Source organism: Henckelia pumila, chromosome 4 (genome assembly GCF_033568475.1).
Source record: "Henckelia pumila isolate YLH828 chromosome 4, ASM3356847v2, whole genome shotgun sequence".
Lineage (NCBI taxonomy): Eukaryota > Viridiplantae > Streptophyta > Magnoliopsida > Lamiales > Gesneriaceae > Henckelia > Henckelia pumila.
Window position 1 is genome coordinate 143,586,348 of NC_133123.1, and position 20,370 is coordinate 143,606,717.

At 40.4% G+C, this 20,370-nt stretch overlaps 1 protein-coding gene across 1 annotated transcript; it reads left to right on the forward strand.

The window, feature by feature from the left end:
- Positions 1–514: 514 nt before the first annotated feature.
- LOC140861949 (uncharacterized) lies at positions 515–18,576 on the forward strand. Its single transcript, XM_073264951.1, has 2 exons — positions 515–713; positions 18,038–18,576. The coding sequence occupies exons 1-2, from the start codon at positions 515–517 to the stop codon at positions 18,574–18,576; spliced, it is 738 nt and encodes a 245-aa protein (XP_073121052.1).
- The last annotated feature ends 1,794 nt before the right edge of the window (positions 18,577–20,370 follow it).

The window sequence follows — 20,370 nt, forward strand, 5'->3', positions numbered from 1 at the left end:
AACAACCAAAACGTGACTATCAAAAGCGCCATGATGAAACTGGGAAACAACATGAACGAGCTGATGAAAATTTTCCCTCGGGAGGGGTAATCGCCGAAATCACTGGGGGGCCTGCTTGTGGCGACTCGAACAAAGCAAGAAAAGCTCTTCTGCGGGCAGCAAAAGGAACCAGCAATTTATCTAACCCCACATCCTTGTCGATATATGCAATTGGAACCATCCAAGAGGGATTATCATTCAGTGACAAAGATCTGGAGAACCCTCGGGGTACCCATAATGATGCTTAATTATCTCAGCCACAATCTCCAATTTTTTAGTAAAGAAAATTCTAGTGGATTCAGGAAGTTCAGCCGACATAATTTTTCATGATGCATTCGTGAAGTTGGGTATTAGTAATGCACAGTTAACTCCAGTCAACATTCCACTAGTTGGATTTTCCTGAGAAATAGTTGAGGTTTTGGGAGAAGTAAAGCTTCCTCTTTCCTTGGGTTCTTACCCCAAAAGGTTTACTAAGATGGTAAAATTCCTTGTAGTAAAGGTTTCATCTGCATACAATGTGATATTGGGACGACCAAGTCTCAATATATTCCAAGCCATCGGATCGACATATCATATGAAGCTGAAGTTTTTGACTCCAGGAGGAGTAGGAGAAGCCATTGGTGACCATCGTCTAGCCATAGAGTGTCATGCGGTGACACTACGGGGTTCATCAGGTGTGACGACCCGAGTTCTAATCTCTCATTAATCAAATCATCATAAATAATAGACAAAGAATCAAAGTCTAAATAAAGTAACAAAAAAATAAAAAAAAATTTCAAAAATGGAGAACCTCGCTCGATCGGTAAAAAGTTACCGATCGAGCGAGCACTTAAGCCCAACTCTCGGGTAAGTTCAAATGTGGCCTCGCTCGATCGGTCAATCTTCACCGATCGAGCGAGCCATCTTTGCTCACAATTCTGTTTCCAAATCCATGGCCTCGCTCGATCAGTTACTTTCTACCGATCGAGCGAGCACAAATTGCTCAAGGTTTTGCTTCCAAAATTAAGGCCTCGCTCGATCGGTAGGAATCACCCGATCGAGCGAGCTCAATTCCCAGAAAATCCATATGATGCAATTTTGCTGTCAAAATATGTTCCTTTATTCCTTCATCAACTACTATCAACTCATACAAAGCCTATTCCAAATCCTAAGCTATCATGCATTCTAACATGATCAAGTTGATAGAAATAAATCATAACAGAGCCTTAAAATCAATTCAAGATAGGCTAACATATCAAACAAGAATCATTGTATACAACAACAATTCAAGTCCTAAGGAGTAATATACATCATCTAAAGTCTTGAGCATATAAGTAATACATCAAACTCATAGCCAACAAGTCTTAGTACATGTAACTACAACAAGATCATGTTCTTGAACTCAACACTAACATTGACAGCTCACACAAACCATCTAAACTCGGATCATCACGCTATTCTCCTCATCCCTTGTTCTTCAAGTTCGCTTTTGCCCTGTTCCACTCCCGCCTATTGCCATGACACATACAACACAACAATAGCCGGATAACTCCGGTGACAAATATATTTCCCAGTAAAAGCAACTAAACATGCATAACAAAGCATATATCAAATTCATGATATAAAAGTAACTACAATGCATGTTTTAAAACAAGGTTCTCTAGTTCATCGTTTGGGATCCCGAAAAGAAGATATCATAACTAACCACCGACTCTCCTGATCGAGGTGGGGCTACTTATCTTGCTTCTCTAGACTTTGAAGCCATTATATATGTATATCAGACGCTAGGCTAAGTCAACCACCCAGGCCGTACATATATAATCCCTCAAATCGTCTATTTGAACGTTTCCGTTCATTTCAAAATCAAAGAATAAGTCTTGCAAGATGAATGCAACATATATCATCATAAAAGCATTCATTAACATCAAAGACTCATTCAACAATTCATAGAAGAGCATATAAAAGCAAATAAGCAAATAAGTATGTGATTTAGGGAACTCGATACAAACCATCTCAAGTTATAATCCCAACCGAATCCTAGTTCACTTTTACCTTTCAATTGTGACGTTTCAAGGTATCTTCAAAGCTCTCCAAATCTGAACAACAACATAACCAAATCTCTATCAAAATCTGCCCTCAAATTCACTCCAATTCTATTGTCAAATAGGCTTCAAACCTTGCTTCAATTCTCTACCGGTTCGAAGGCGATGTTCGCAAGCTCGATATCCCTTGATTACAAGCTGAAACCATAACATAATTACCAAGAAACATCAGCTTAAACTTATATCAATAGCAGCTCTCACATAAGATAGTAAAACTGTAGTAACCCAGATTCCATTTTAAGATAATAATATGTTAAACATGATTAAGGGTTGGTAATTAATCAATTTCGGAGTGTTATTGGACTTCGGAAGAGAATATGGGCTTTTGACTTTGGGCCGGATCGGAAGCTCCGAACCTAGATCGGAAGTTCCGATCCTAGCCACTTCGGAAGCACAGAGATCGGAAGCTCCAATCCTGGAACGGAAGTTCCGATCTCCAGTTGCCAGCAATGTTTGATGACTCAGCCGCGAGTTTTGACAAGTGTTGAACGTAGAGCAGATCGGAAGCTCCGATCGCCCGATCGGAAGTTCCGATCCTGGCGTGTCTTGCTTGCACGCAATGAGCTAGATCGGAAGCTCCGATCCCAAAATCGGAAGTTCCGATCCTGGCCGGGAGTTTTGCCTATAAATAGGGCTCGTTCGATTTCATTTTGAAATACGAATTCCCGAGTTTTCTTCTACAGTTATATAGTGTGAGATATACACTTGAGGGCCCTATCGGTTATAATAGAGGTTCTGGAATAACCAAGGTGTGGTTATGGTCATCCGGGATTAGCGACTTCAAAGGGCTAACTACGGACGAAGGTATGGTCCGGGAATCTATTTAAGTTTTGGGAGTACTTATTAGCTTAGTTAAGGCTTATAGAATTTATGTAGTGATACGGTGAACTTTTGAATATAAGCTTGGAACTTAGGATCTTATTATACTTGAACTAGCCTAGAGGTACGTACACATTGACTGAGATTGCCAGCGAGTATACATGTTTATATGTTGCATTTATTTGACATTATTATATGGCATGATATATGATTTACCGCTTTCTATATTCATATGTCATGTGCATATACACGTTGAGCCTATACCTTGTTATACCTGACTATAGAGCCGCTCAGCTCTATACTCGATAGTCTGTCACTGAGAGTACCGCGACGGCGGGGGCATTTATGTCTGTCTACTCTGGTGTACTAGACGAGTGTGGTTGCGCCCAGAGGTTGATCCGTGCGGTGGCAGCACTCATGTGGCGCCGGTACTGAGCATGACTTTTCAGATGACCCTGTACCAGTCATCATGTTGCATGCATTATATACATATGTTTACTCATTTCTATGTACTGGGCGTTAGCGCTCACGTCCTAGTTGTTATCTTGGACACCCTATTCCATGGGGCAGGTCGCAGGATGGACGGAGCTGTTAGTTCAAGGCAGGACTAGGGAGCAGGAGCCTTGAGAATTTTATTATATAGCAGGATTCGATATAGCTGTATAATATTTACTGTTTAAGATTTCGATTTGGTTGTATCACTACAGATTTAAGCCTGGATTATGTTACTAAGCTGATATGTAAATTATGATTTTGTTTCCGCACATTTTACTCTGTTAAGCATTTTGCTGTATTAAGTTTAATGCATGCTATTAGTTGCCAGTTAGTAGGTGATTCCAAGCAGGGTCATTACATTTTTGGTATCAGAGCATGCTTTATATTTTGGGATTAGTACTTGGGATTTAATTTAGGCTTGAGTAATTCTTGCGCATTTTGGATTTTAATGTGCAATTCTTTTCAGGATATGGCTGACGAGAGTCACGGTAGTGTTGGCCAGGGAGGTGGTCATCATCATCGTCGCCATCATCATCATGATGATCATCATCGTCATCATGAGGGTAGACGTTGCTACTCTATCAATAAGTTCATGCAAGTAGGACCGAAACCTTTGGTGGGAGGCGAGAATCCTGAACAGGAGAGGAGTTGGATGTCTAAACTCGAGAGTACTTTTCGTGCTTTCGATTGTACTGAGGATCAGAAATTGGAAGTTCTAGAATTCATTCTAGAGGATCGAGCACGTTTTTGGTGGGATGCCAAAGCTGCTCAGGCATGTACTGAGAGAGGACAGGTGACTTGGGGGTATTTCTGTCGGGAGTTCCAGAAATTGTATTTTCCTCCGGTTTTTCGCCAAGCACGATCTATGGAGTTTCTTACTCTGAGGCAAGGATCAATGACTATTGATCAATATCAGCAACGATTTCTTGATCTGCTACCTTTTAGTCCTCATATCAATGAGAGTGATGCATCGAATTATGATATCTTTCTACAAGGTTTGAACCAAGATATCTACTCTCAGGTTGTCGTCTGTGATGACTTGGTATCTTTTGAGACTTTGGTGAACCGTTGCCGTCTTGTGGAGACTAGCAACAGGTGGGCACAGTTGATGATGCCAGGACAGCCTAGTGGATCTTTTGAGCCTCGAGCTCAATCTATTGTGCAATCTGGACCTATGTCTTCTACTCCTACTAATTCATCTGGATCTCGTGGTTCACGAGGTATGTTCCATTTTGGGAAAAAGAAGAAGAAGGAGGAATTTTGTAGTCACTGTGGAGGGAAGCATCCTGCAGGTTCATGTCGGAGAGCTACTGGTGCTTGTTATATTTGCGGTCAGCAGGGACATCTGCGGAGAGATTGTCCTCAGCGCATGGGTTCTACTAGTGGATCGGGATCACAGGTTGGATCTCAGGCTTCTATTGTTCCACGTCAGCAGCTAGCACCACAGAGTTCTTCTGGTTATCGTCCCCAGACTCAAGGGCAGGTGTTTGCTCTGTCTCAGGAGCAGGCTACTGAGGGAAGCGATCGCATGTTGGCAGGTAACTTTCTGTTATGTGGTATTCCTGCACTTGTATTAATTGATACTGGAGCATCGCATTCCTTTATTTCTAGTCGCTTTGTTAAGAGACATAGATTACCTTATGTATCATTAGATATGGATTTAGTTGTATCTACTCCGTTGGAGCAAGAGATAGTAACTAAGCGTCTAGTGATGGGTTGCCTTCTGGAGTTTGAGGGAAATGTGTTATCGGCTAATTTGATGATATTAGCGATGGAAGATTTTGACTGTATCTTGGGAATAGATATGCTGACTTTGTATCACGCTACTATGGATTGTTATCAGCGTCTGGTACAGTTTCATCCGGTTGAGGGTGATAGCTGGTATTTTTATGGTGAGGGTGCGCGACCTCCGATGCCACTTGTTTCGGCTCTGAAGGCATATCATGTCTTGGAGTCAGGTGGGGAGGGCTACCTCATCTATGCAGTTGATATGTCCACGAGTAGTTCGGGTATTGATCAGTTACCAGTTGTCAGCGAGTTTCCTGATGTATTCCCTGATGAGATTCCTGGTTTTCCTCCGGTTCGAGAGGTTGAATTTGGTATTGATTTAGTACCAGGAACTACGCATATATCCCGAGCACCTTATCGTCTGGCACCGTCAGAGATGAGGAAATTGAAACAGCAGTTACAGGATCTGCTTGATAAGGGATATATTTGTCCGAGTGTTTCTCTGTGGGGAGCACCTGTTTTGTTTGTCAAGAAGAAGGATGGATCGATGCGATTATGTATTGATTACAGGCAGTTGAATCGTGTCACCATCAAGAATAAGTATCCTTTGCCACGGATTGATGATCTATTTGATCAACTACAGGGTACTTCTGTTTACTCCAAGATAGATCTGAGATCTGGTTACCATCAGATGCGGGTACGAGACTCAGATATATCTACGACTGCTTTCAGGACCAGATATGGGCATTATGAATTTCTGGTGATGCCATTCGGTTTGACGAATGCACCGGCAGTCTTTATGAATCTGATGAATCAGATATTTCGAGAGTATCTGGATAGATTTGTCATCGTCTTCATTGATGATATTCTTGTCTATTCTCATGACAAGGATGAGCATGCACAGCATTTGAGGATTGTTTTACAGACGTTACGAGATAAGCAGCTGTATGCGAAATTGAGCAAGTGTGAATTCTGCCTTGATCGGGTAGTGTTTCTCGGTCATGTGATTTCTAATGAAGGGATATCTGTTGATCCTAGTAAGATAAAGGCAGTGCTAAACTGGTCTCGTCCGACGACGGTTGCTGAGATTCGTAGTTTCTTGGGTCTAGCTGGATATTACCGTCGGTTCATCAAGAATTTTGCACAGTTGGCAAGGCCTTTGACACAGCTTACACGAAAAGATGTTGCCTTCATATGGTCCTCGGATTGTGAGGAGTCATTTCATGAGCTGCGTAGACGTCTTACTACTGCACCTGTGCTAGCTCTACCTTCTGGATCAGGAGGTTATGTTGTCTATACTGATGCCTCTGTTCAGGGGTTAGGATGTGTTTTGACACAGCATAGACATGTTATTGCCTATGTTTCTCGACAGTTGAAGACGCATGAGAGTAATTATCCAGTACATGATCTCGAGTTGGCCGCCATTGTATTTGCGCTCAAGATTTGGAGGCATTATCTTTATGGCGAGAAATTTGAGATATTCACGGATCACAAGAGTCTGAAATATTTATTCACTCAGGCGGAGTTGAATATGCGACAGAGACGCTGGATGGATCTTCTGAAGGATTATGATTGTGAAATCAAATATCATCCAGGTTCTGTTAATCTTACTGTTGATGCCTTGAGTCGACAGGTGAGACTTTCTGCACTTCAGACTAGTGAAGTATCTCATATGATTCAAGAGTGTTGTTCATTGAGTTTTACGCTCAAGCACAAGAAAGGGAGAAATGGGATTCGATTGTATACTATTCTATCTGAGCCAGCATTGTATTCTCGGATCAGAGATGCTCAGATATCTGATGTTAAGACTCAGCGTTTGGCACGTCTAGCCAATGGAGTTAATACATCTGGATTCCATTTTTCATGCAGATGGTTTATTGTGCTTATCTAATCGAGTGGTTGTACCTAATGATGCGGAGCTCAGGAATAATATTCTTTCTCAAGCTCACAGGAGTCGATTATCAATTCATCCTGGTAGCATGAAAATGTATAAGGACTTGCGAACTAGATTCTGGTGGAAAGGGATGAAGCAAAGTGTGTATCAATTTGTTTCAAGATGTTTTGTTTGTCAACAGGTCAAGGCTGAACATCGACGACCAGGTGGATTAGTGCAGAATCTTGAGATTCCCGAATGGAAGTGGGAGCACGTGACTATGGACTTTGTCACCCACTTGCCTATGACTTCACGTCAGTGTGATGCTATCTGGGTTGTCGTTGACCGTTTGACGAAATCAGCACACTTTATTCCTTATAACCGGGAGTATTCTTATGATCGCATGGCACGTTTATACATCCAGAAGATAGTGCGATTACATGGGATTCCAGTGAGCATAGTCAGTGATAGAGACCCGCGATTTACCTCACGTTTTTGGGGTAGTTTTTAGGAGGCGTTGGGTACCACTCTGAGTTTGAGCACTGCATATCATCCGGAGACTGACAGGCAGTCAGAACGGACGATTCGTACGCTGGAAGATATGCTACGTTCTTCTGTCATGGATTTTGGCTTATCTTGGCAGGATCAGTTACCTTTGATCGAATTTGCCTACAATAACAGTTATCATCGTAGTATTGATATGGCACCTTTCGAGGCATTGTGCGGTCGACGGTGTCGTACTCCGTTATTCTGGGATGAAGTCGGGGAACGACAAGTCGAGGGTCCTGAATTGGTGCAGCAGATTGTAGACAAGGTAGATTTGATCAAACATAGGATCAAAGTTGCTCAAGATAGACAAGCCAGTTATGCTAATATTCGTTGCAGGCCACTTCAGTTTGAGCCTGGTGAATATGTGTTCCTTCGAGTATCACCTTTTAGGAAGGTGATGAGATTCGGCGTGAAAGGAAAGTTGTCTCCTCGTTTTATTGGGCCTTTCCAGATACTGGAGAAGATTGGAGATGTTGCATATCGTTTGGCTTTACCGTCAAATCTTTCCAGTATACATAATGTTTTTCATGTGTCGTTACTTCGACAGTATATAGCTGATGAATCTCATGTGATTCAGTCCACTGATATTCAGCTAGAGCCAAATCTGTCTTTTGTTGAACGACCAATCCGTATCCTAGACAGGAAGGAGAAAGTTCTTCGGAACAAGACTATACCACTGGTGATGGTACAGTGGCAGCTCCGAGGCGTTTAAGAAGCAACTTGGGTAACTGAAAGTCGTATGCAAGCGGAATATCCTGAGTTGTTTGCTTTGTACTTTTGATTTACCATGTAAGATGTAATTACAGTTGTTGTAATAAAACATGGTTTGATGTTTCATATTATTATCTTGATTTTGTCTTTAGATGTTATTTCGCGGACGAAATATCTAAAGGTGGGGAGAATGTAGTAACCCAGATTCCATTTTAAGATAATAATATGTTAAACATGATTAAGGGTTGGTAATTAATCAATTTCGGAGTGTTATTGGACTTCGGAAGAGAATATGGGCTTTTGACTTTGGGCCGGATCGGAAGCTCCGAACCCAGATCGGAAGTTCCGATCCTAGCCACTTTGGAAGCACAGAGATCGAAAGCTCAGATCCTAGAACGGAAGTTCCGATCTCCAGTTGCCAGCAATGTTCGATGACTCAGCCGCGAGTTTTGACAAGTGTTGAACGTAGAGCAGATCGGAAGCTCCGATCGCCCGATCGGAAGTTCCGATCCTGGCGTGTCTTGCATGCATGCAATGAGCTGGATCGGAAGCTCCGATCCCGAAATCGGAAGTTCCGATCCTGGCCGGGAGTTTTGCCTATAAATAGGGCTCGTTCGATTTCATTTTGAAATACGAATTCTCGAGTTTCCTTCTACAGTTATATAGTGTGAGATATACACTTGAGGGCCCTATCGGTTATAATAGAGGTTCTGGAATAACCAAGGTGTGGTTATAGTCATCCGGGATTAGCGACTTCAAAGGGCTAACTACGGACGAAGGTATGGTCCGAGAATCTATTTAAGTTTTGGGAGTACTTATTAGCTTAGTTAAGGCTTATAGAATTTATGTAGTGATACGGTGAACTTTTGAATATAGGCTTGGAACCTAGGATTTTATTATACTTGAACTAGCCTAGAGGTACGTACACATTGACTGAGATTGCCAGCGAGTATACATGTTTATATGTTGCATTTATTTGACATTATTATATGGCATGATATATGATTTACCGCTTTCTATATTCATATGTCATGTGCATATACACGTTGAGCCTATACCTTGTTATACCTGACTATAGAGCCGCTCAACTCTATACTCGATAGTCTGTCACTGAGAGTACCGCGACGACGGGGGCATTTATGTCTGTCTACTCTGGTGTACTAGACGAGTGTGGTTGCGCCCAGAGGTTGATCCATGTGGTGGAAGCACTCATGTGGCGCCGGTACTGAGCATGACTTTTCAGATGATCCTGTACCAGTCATCATGTTGCATGCATTATATACATATGTTTACTCATTTCTATGTACTGGGCGTTAGCGCTCACTTCCTAGTTGTTATCTTGGACACCCTATTCCATGGGGCAGGTCGCAGGATGGACGGAGCTGGTAGTTCAAGGCAGGACTAGGGAGCAGGAGCCTTGAGAATTTTATTATACAGCAGGATTCGATATAGCTGTATAATGTTTACTGTTTAAGATTTCGATTTGGTTGTATCACTACAGATCTAAGCCTGGATTATGTTACAAAGCTGATATGTAAATTATGGTTTTGTTTCCGCACATTTTACTCTGTTAAGTATTTTGCTGTATTAAGTTTAATGCATGCTATTAGTTGCCAGTTAGTAGGTGATTCCAAGCAGGGTCACTACAAAAACAGCCTCAAATCAAAAATTCGACGGCATATCGGTATAAGTCGGCAATCCAAAACCCAACTATCAAATCTCACAAATATATACACTTATATCAGCTGCATATCAACTCAAACCCATCATATCAGCAAGCATATAAGTCGACTAGTAGCTGGGAAATCATAAAACTGATCCAACAACCCAACTTCAATATAATCAAGGAATACAAGCTCATCAACCTCAATACAAACACAAATCTGATGTCTGTCAATTTCAAATTCTCAAATCATAATGAAAGAACAGAAAACTTACATCAAATCGAAGGTCTCATTTCAAGGAGTCCAGAACACCTTTCAGAATCGAAATCGGATAACCGGAACTCAAGATATCTCAATTTGAAAATTGAAATGGCAAAGAAAAGAGGAATCGGTTGCTCTGTTCTTGTTTGTATCAATTGTCTGAATTTATTCTCACACATACACGTATACATGCTGAGTAATAACTTAAAATTCTGATAACTCATTCCTATTTGCAATTTAGCCCCTCAAATCTTCACAAATTTCAATTTGGTCCTCAGCTTCTCAATTCATTCAATTTCAATCCTAAATAATTTAATAATATTAGAATTTAAATCAAAACTCCAAATATTCCCAAATTAAATATTCTCAAATTCAAATTAAATAATTTTGGGCGTTACAATTCTCCCCCACTAAGACACGATTTCGTCCTCGAAATCGTAAGTACGAATAGCACATAAGATATATCGGATAACAGAAAACTAAAGGAGAACTCACATCATTGAAACATCTCTGGAAACCGTTGCCTCATGTCTGATTCTGTCTCCCAAGTTGCTTCTTCAATACCATGATGACTCCACTGGACTTTCACAAGCGGAATAGTCTTCGTTCGAAGTTGCTTCTCCTTACGATCAAGTATCTGAATTGGCTTTTCAAAATAACTCAAAGTTTCGTCGAGTTCAGCCTTATCAGGTTGAAGCACATGAGATTCATCAGCAAGGTATTTTCGAAGCATCGATACATGAAAGACATCATGTATGCCAGATAAGGATGGAGGCAAAGCTAATCGATAGGCAAGATTGCCTATTCTCTCCAGAATCTCATACGGACCGATATATCGTGGAGACAACTTCCCTCGCTTTCCAAATCGTACAGTGCCTCTGAATGGAGAAATCTTCAGAAATACTCTATCCCCTTGTTCAAAAGACAAAGGTCGTCGTCGGATATTGGCATACTTCGTTTGTCTATCATGTGCTGTCTTTATTCTCTTCTGAATAAGCTTCACTTGTTCAGTCATATCTCGAATCATATCAGGTCCAATATCAGGTACCTCAGAAATATCATCCCAGAAAAGAAGTGATCGACACTTTCTACCATACAGAGCTTCAAACGGAGCCATTTCAATACTCAATTGATAGCTGTTGTTGTACGAGAATTCACAAAGAGGTAATGACTCTTGCCAACTCGTGCCAAAATCAAGCACTACAGCTCTCAACATATCCTCCAATGTCTAAATGGTACGCTCAGACTGTCCGTCTGTCTGTGGATGATAGGTTGTGCTCATGTGTAACTGAGTACCCAAAGCACTCTGTAAACTGTGCCAGAAGTGAGATGTAAATCGAGGATCACGATCTGATACAATAGACTTCGGCACTCCATGCAATCTGACAACGTCTCGGACATACAGCTCTGCCATTTGATCGTGTCGATATGTCATACGATAAGGAATAAAACACGCTGACTTCGTCAATCTGTCGATAATCACCCAGATAGCATCGCAACCTCTAGAAGATCGAGGTAACTTCGTCACGAAGTCCATGGAAATATGATCCCATTTCCATTCCGGCACTGATAAACTCTGTAAAAAACCAGGCGGTTTCTTCCTCTCAGCCTTCACCTGTTGGCAATTCAGACATCGAGACACAAAATCAGTGATATCGGACTTCATTGGTTTCCACCAATATCGAGTCTTCAAATCGTTGTACATCTTCCTACCTCCAGGATGAATACTATAACGACTACAATGCGCCTCTTTCAGTAGTTGTTGTCTCACATCAAAAATATCAGGCACTACAAGGCGATTGTTTACATACAAAAGATCATCTCGAACCTGGTATTCAGATACATGCCCTGATCGGACTTTCTCAATCGAATTCTGCACATTCTGATCAAGTTTCTGAGCTTCTTTAATTCTCAAAAGTAACTCTGGTTCAACTTGAATTTGATAAAGTCGCATAGGCTGATAATTCATATCAAATACTAAACCAAAAAGACAACAGTCTTCAATCAAATGGGATACACCAATCGTCGATAGAGATAAAGAACATACCTTTCGACTCAATGAATCAGCTGTTGCATTTGATTTTCCCGGATAGTATTTAATTTCACAATCAAAATCTTTAAGCAAATCAAGCCATCTACGCTGTCTCATATTCAATTCTGACTGTGAAAATAAATATTTCAGACTCTTGTGATTAGAATAAATCTCAAACTGTTCCCCGTACAGATAATGTCGTCAAATCTTCAAAGCAAATACGATGGCGGCCAATTCAAGATCATGAATCGGGTATCTGGTCTCGTGAGGCTTTAATTGTCTCGAGGCATAAGCAATCACATGCCCTCGCTGCATCAAAACACACCCCAAACCTCGATGAGATCCATCACAGTAAACAGTGAAACCACCAGTACCTGAAGGAATCGTCAAGACTGGTGCACTGGTCAATCGCTTCTTCAACTCAATAAAACTGGATTCACAGGCTTCAGACCTGATAAATGGAGCATTCTTCTGAGTTAACTGAGTAATCGGCTTCGCAATACTAGAAAAATCTTTAATGAACCGGCGATAATACCCAGCCAAACCCATGAAACTACGAATTTCAGGAACAGATGTTGGTCTCGACCAACTGATCACTGCCTCGACTTTACTTGGATCAACAGCTATACCATCTCCAGATATGATATGTCCAAGAAATACAGCCTGTTTCAGCCAAAACTCACATTTTGACAGTTTAGCATACAGTTTCTCAGATCTCAGAGTCTTCAACACAGTTCTCAAATGCTCAGAATGATCAATTAGATTCTTCGAATATATCAGAATATCATCAATAAATATTATCACAAAATCGTCGAGATATTTCTGAAACACACGATTCATCAAAGCCATAAACACAGCTGGAGCATTTGTCAGACCAAACGGCATAACTATAAACTCATAATGGCCATACCTGGTTCTGAACGCAGTTTTCGGAATATCAGAATCCCTAACTCTCAGTTGATGGTATCCAGATCTCAGATCGATCTTGGAATACACTGAAGAACCCTACAACTGGTCAAATAAATCATCAATACGAGGCAAAGGGTATTTGTTCTTTACCGTTGCCTTGTTCAGTTGCCGGTAGTCGATGCACAATCTCATTGAACCGTCTTTCTTGCGTACAAATAATACTGGAGCACCCCAAGGAGAAACACTGGGTCGAATGTATCCCTTGGCCAGTAAATCTTCCAACTGATCTTTCAACTCTTTCAATTCTACTGGTGTCATTCGATAAGGTGCTTTAGAAATCGGTGTAGTACCTGGCATCAGTTCTATGTTGAAATCAATCTCATGATACGGAGGTAGTCCTGGAATCTCATCAGGAAAAACATCCGCAAATTCACTAACCACTGGCAAATCAGCCAGGTTCGGGCTAGTTTTCAAAACATCAACTGTATATACAATAAATCCCTCCGCTCCTTTCTGCAAAAGTCGGGTCATTGATAATACAGAAATCAGAGGAATCTTAGCACGAGAACCCTTACCATAGAATTTCCATTCTCCAGCCATCTCAAGTCTGAATCTCACTATCTTCTGAAAACAATCTACGGTAGCTCTTTACTTGTTTAGCATATCAATCCCAATAATGCAGTCAAAATCAGACAAACCAAGCACAAAACAATCTATCTCGATCTCATTACCATCATACTGTAATAAACAATTCTTAACTGTCTGAATAGATATAAGACCTCTCCCCCAAAGGAGAAGAAACAGATACTACAACAGGTAATGTTTCAATAGGCAAAGCATGTAAGGATGCAAATCGTGCAGAGATAAACGTATGGGATGCACCTGTATCTATCAATACATATGCAGGATAACCATAAAGAAAACAGTTACCTGCAATCACGTCATCTGGTGCTCCCTGTGTCTGTTCCTCTGTCAGTGCAAAGACATGAGCCTGTTGTCTCTGTGGCTGACTGCCTGTCTGACTTCCTCCTGGCCTTGGCTGTTGCTGTGGATGTGGTGGTTGGAAGGAATGAACAGAAGAGGCTTGCCTCGTAGGTTGAGCCACTGATCGTGATGACTCTGCACCTCGTGATTGTCCAGAACCTCTCTGAGGGCACACCCTCGCAAAATGGCCAGTCTGATGGCATATATGGCACCTCCCAGATACACCTCGGCATTGATCGGTTGGATGAACTCCACCACAACTGTTACAAAACACTCCGGACTTCTGTTTCGTGCCACTGGAACTCAAAGAACTGTACCCTGACTTTTTAAACTGTTTTCCTCGAGCTTGCAAATATCCTTTCTTGCCACTGCTACTACCACCACTGTCAAATCGAGGAGGTTGTTGCGAGATTGGAGCTGAGGTTTGTGACTATCTCGGAGGCTGAGCGATATACGAAGCTCCTCGTTGTTGTATCAAACCAGCTTCCGCTCCTTTGGCACTGTTCAAAGCATCAGCAAAATTATTCGGTCGCCTTGTGTTCACCAAATTAAAGACCTCCGGAATCAGTCCATTAATAAACTGATCAGCCATAGCCTCGTCACTATCAGCAACATGTGGAGCAAAATGTAGCAATGTAGTGAATTTTGCAACATAATCTTCAATATTTAAGTTGCCCTGCTTCAGGTTCGCAAATTCTGCACCTTTATCTTTGCGGTAAGACACCAAAAATAAGCGTTGGTAAAACTCAGTTTTGAAGACATTCCACGTCAGTACAATTCCTCTACGCTCCAAAGCTTTCTTGGTCGTGGACCACCAGCTCTTCGCAACCTCATGCAGCTGATGCCCAATTAATCTGACTCTCCGCTCATCACCATAATCAAGCGAATCAAACAACATTTCCATGTCATCGAGCCATCCTTCACATACAATTGCATTTTCAGTACCGTTCAGAGTAGGCAGATGATATGATTGAAATCTTTTCAATAATGTTTCCATCGGAGTGGCAGTCATATCTGTCATATCTCGAGAGGTACTTCCCTGTTCATTGTTTGGGACTGTAGCTTGAGGTACTATCGGTGTTACCACTGTCTGTTCCGGCAGAGGAGTAGGAACCTGAGGTCTAAGAGGAGGTCGTCCTGGTCTTCGAGACATATCTGATTATCAAAAGGTTAGAATACCACAATCATCAAATCTATCTCAGTCCTCCTCTGATCATCTTACCTCTGATCAAGACTCGGTTCTGATTCAATCTTTTTTTAAAAAAAAAATAATCGAAGTACTCAACAAGACATGCTTTCAATCCATTCAGATAATCAGGTAGCATATCATAATTTATCAGAACACATGCCTCTAATCATTCCAGATATTCCAGTAAGCATGCATCTTTAATCATCATAAATCATACTTTCAAATAGAATAAATAAAACATCATGTAATAAAATACTTGAAAGTAAATCATGCTAGCATTTACAACATGTAATTCAATCATAGCATTATAAAATAAATAAGCAAGGAAGATGACTCGATCTACCCCACTCACTATCTAACTCAGTCCAGAATTTTCTCGCTCTGATACCACCTGTTGTGACGACCCGAGTTCTAATCTCTTATTAATCAAATCATCATAAATAATAGACAAAGAATCAAAGTCTAAATAAAGTAACAAAAAAATAAAAAATAAATTTTTTTTTTTCAAAAATGGAGCACCTCGCTCGATCGGTAAAAAGTTACCGATCGAGCGAGCACTTAAGCCCAACTCTCGGGTAAGTTCAAATGTGGCCTCGCTCGATCGGTCAATCTTCACCGATCGAGCGAGCCATCTTTGCTCACAATTCTGTTCTCAAATCCATGGCCTCGCTCGATCGGTTACTTTCTACCGATCGAGCGAGCACAAATTGCTCAAGGTTCTGCTTCCAAAATTAAGGCCTCGCTCGATCGGTAGGAATCACCCGATCGAGCGAGCTCAATTCCCAGAAAATCCATCTGGTGCAATTTTGCTGTCAAAATATGTTCCTTTATTCCTTCATCAACTACTATCAACTCATACAAAGTCTATTCCAAATCCTAAGCTATCATGCATTCTAACATGATCAAGATGATAGAAATAAATCATAACAGAGCCTTAAAATCAATTCAAGATAGGCTAACATATCAAACAAGAATCATTGTATACAACAACAATTCAAGTCCTAAGGAGTAATATACATCATCTAAAGTCTTGAGCATATAAGTAATACATCAAACTCATAGCCAACAAGTCTTAGTACATGTAACTACAACAAGATCATTTTCTTGAACTCAACACTAACATTGACAGCTCACACAAACCATCTAAACTCGGATCATCACGCTATTTTCCTCATCCCTTGTTCTTCAAGTTCGCTTTTGCCCTGTTCCACTCCCGCCTATTGCCATGACACATACAACACAACAATAGCCGGATAACTCCGGTGACAAATACATTTTCCAGTAAAAGCAACTAAACATGCATAACAAAGCATATATCAAATTCATGATATAAAAGTAACTACAATGCATGTTTTAAAACAAGGTTCTCTAGTTCATCGTTTGGGATCCCGAGAAGAAGATATCATAACTAACCATCGACTCTCCCGATCGAGGTGGGGCTACTTATCTTGCTTCTCTAGACTTTGAAGCCATTATATATGTATATCAGACGCTAGGCTAAGTCAACCACCCAGGCCGTACATATATAATCCCTCAAATCGTCTATTTGAACGTTTTCGTTCATTTCAAAATCAAAGAATAAGTCTTACAAGATGAATGCAACATATATCATCATAAAAGCATTCATTAACATCAAAGACTCATTCAACAATTCATAGAAGAGCATATAAAAGCAAATAAGCAAATAAGTATGTGATTTAGGGAACTCGATACAAACCATCTCGAGTTATAATCCCAATCAAATCCTAGTTCACTTTTACCTTTCAATTGTGACGTTTCAAGGTATCTTCAAAGCTCTCCAAATCTGAACAACAACATAACCAAATCTCTATCAAAATCTGCCCTCAAATTCACGCCAATTCTATTGTCAAATAGGCTTCAAACCTTGCTTCAATTCTCTACCGGTTCGAAGGCGATGTTCGCAAGCTTGATATCCCTTGATTACAAGCTGAAACCATAACATAATTACCAAGAAACATCAGCTTAAACTTATCTCAATAGCAGCTCTCACATAAGATAGTAAAACAGCCTCAAATCAAAAATTCGACGGCATATCGGTATAAGTCGGCAATCCGAAACCCAACTATCAAATATCATAAATATATACACTTATATCAGCTGCATATCAACTCAAACCCATCATATCAGCAAGCATATAAGTCGACTAGTAGCTGGGAAATCATAAAACTGATCCAACAACCCAACTTCAATATATAATCAAGGAATACAAGCTCATCAACCTCAATACAAACACAAATCTGATGTCTGTCAATTTTGAATTCTCAAATCATAATGAAAGAACAGAAAACTTACATCAAATCGAAGGTCTCGTTGCAAGGAGTCCAGAACACCTTTCAGAATCGAAATCGGATAACCGGAACTCAAGATATCTCAATTTGAAAATTGAAATGGCAAAGAAAAGAGGAATCGGTTGCTCTGTTCTTGTTTCTATCAATTGTCTGAATTGATTCTCACACATACACGTATACATGCTGAGTAATAACTTAAAATTTCGATAACTCATTCCTATTTGCAATTTAGCCCCTCAAATCTTCACAAATTTCAATTTGGTCCTCAGCTTCTCAATTCATTCAATTTCAATCCTAAATAATTTAAGAATATTATAATTTAAATCAAAACTCCAAATATTCCTAAATTAAATATTCTCGTATTCAAATTAAATAATTTCGGGCGTTACATCAGGAAATCGTAAAAGACAAGTTTCTAGTGAGGAAAGAGCACCGAAACCTGGAAAAAAATTTCGTGAAAACAGGATACATTTGGTGGATGAGGAAACTGAGAGCAAAGAAAGAATAACAGCAACCGAAACTCTAAAGCACATAGAAATTGTTCCAAATGATCCCGAGAAGAAACTAAAAATCGGGACCGAATTACCTCCTGAATTGGAAGAGAAGCTGAAAAATTTTCTTGGTCGCAATTTGGACGTGTTTTCTTGGGGTGATGAGCCTCTGCCCGGAATACCTCATGAATATGCGCTCCATCACCTCCGTGTTGATTCGAAAATGAGACCGGTGAAGCAAAAGAAAAGAGCATTTGGCCCAGAGAAAAATCGGCATATAGCCGCTGAAGTGAAAAAACTCTTAGCAGCAAAATACATCAGGCCAATTACATATCCAGATTGGCTTGCAAATGTTGTCTTAGTACCAAAACCTAGAGGAAAATGGTGTTTGTGTATAAATTTCACTGATCTCAACAAAGCATGCCCCAAAGATCCGTTTTGAGACGACTAGCTACTAATACTCAAATAAATAGAAAATATTAATCCGCGGGTTTTTTAAATAATTAAAATTTTCTAAAAATTTTGGCATGACCCGCCTGTTTTTAGAACAACCAACAACACAGACAGCAGGTCAAAATATCTTAAATAACGACTCCCAACATTCAACAAGTATCAAAACTAGCAACATGACATTAACGTGCCACACCAGGCAACCACAAGCAAAAGCGATAAAAGATAATGTTCCTAAGCAGGGAATCACATCCTGCTACCAATAAAAACGAGAAAGTAGGAGTATAAATTTATTACAGACTCTAAGACAGAAATGACACAGCGGAAAAATAAATGGAGCCACGGTCACAGGCCTGCGCCTCTGGGAACATCGCCCATGGAATCCTGCCCCTCAGTCCACTGATACTCGTCCTCACCTGAAAGGAAGAAAGAAGTGGGGTGAGTCTAAAAGACCCAGCAAGATCATGGGGGGGATAACGAGTACTAAATAACTACAAGCACACACGAAATTCAGAATAGTGCGTAGTAAAATAACCGTTAGTGCCCCTGAACTTAAAAGTAATGAACATGAATAAAGAATAAATGCATAAAAATGACATGTGCAAGACTAAGTCAAATAACTCAATAAATAGCATAAAATGTACTGAACATGGTCATATGAATTTTTGAGTGAACTCCGATCCATGAATTGTGACTCTGTGATTGCGATCATGATCATGGCTATTGTGCACAATGCCGCAAGGAGGTTAAGATGAAACTCAACCCGTACTTGCCCTATTGGTAAGGGAGACCAGAATAGCTCCGGCCCCACACGAACACATGCTAAGGTAAGGAAACCCATAATGAATTGGTATGGGAGGCCAAAATATCTTTCAGCCCCACACGAACACATGAATATGTAGTCACAACTAAGGGTGGGCGCGGGTCGGGTTTCATCGGATCGGGTACCCGATATGTCGGGTACCCGACATTTCAGGTAGTCATTTTGACTACCCGAACCCGATCTGAATAAATCGGGTACCCAACAATCAGGTACCCGATTTTTTCGGGTAAGGTCGGGTACCCGCAATCGGGTACCTGGGATTTTTTTTTATTTTTTTTATTTTTTATTTTTTGCAAATTTGATGAATGTGAAAATTAAAAACAATACATATATTTATGATTGTGAACTACTTCTATCCTCATATATGTACTTATTTTTCATAAGTTTTGAAAAAAAAAAATTCTCAACTCTATCAAACAATTAAATAATCGAAATCTATGGAAAATCAAATTAAAAAATCATCATTTCTCAATAGATGTATGTATGCACAATCCAAAAAAAAATGAACAACCATTTTAGTTGAGAGCAATATAATGAAAATAGAGAGGATATGTTTTTGAATAATACATACTAATATATATTGAATTTTCAAAAAAAAAAATTCGGGTTTTGTCGGGTACCCGAACCCGATCGGGTAGTAATTATACTACCCGACACCAACCCGAAAAGCACAATATCGGGTTCGGGTTCTACCATCTCACTTTGTTCAAAAATGTATCTTTTCCTTTATCGAATTTTAAGACTTAGCATGCACATGATGATGTAAGGTCTATGAAGATAATGACTTAATGAGCATGCAAAGGACTCGATGGTGAATGACTGGAATGGTGATGTAGGGGAGTTCCAAGGGCGGGAATCTAATCCATGATTAAAAGTACTTAGGTAAATGAAGCGATACACCCTAAAAGCTTACCACTCACTCCCTTCTTGCCAAAAGAAACTCCGCTCGCAACAGCGAAATCC

Bases quoted from the DNA above. Each gene is read 5' to 3' on its own strand.
- LOC140861949 (XM_073264951.1), top strand. From the start codon at position 515: ATGGTAAAATTCCTTGTAGTAAAGGTTTCATCTGCATACAATGTGATA. The intron at 714-18,037 runs GTGTGACGACCC...GCGTTACATCAG, and splicing joins GACACTACGGGGTTCATCAG to GAAATCGTAAAAGACAAGTT.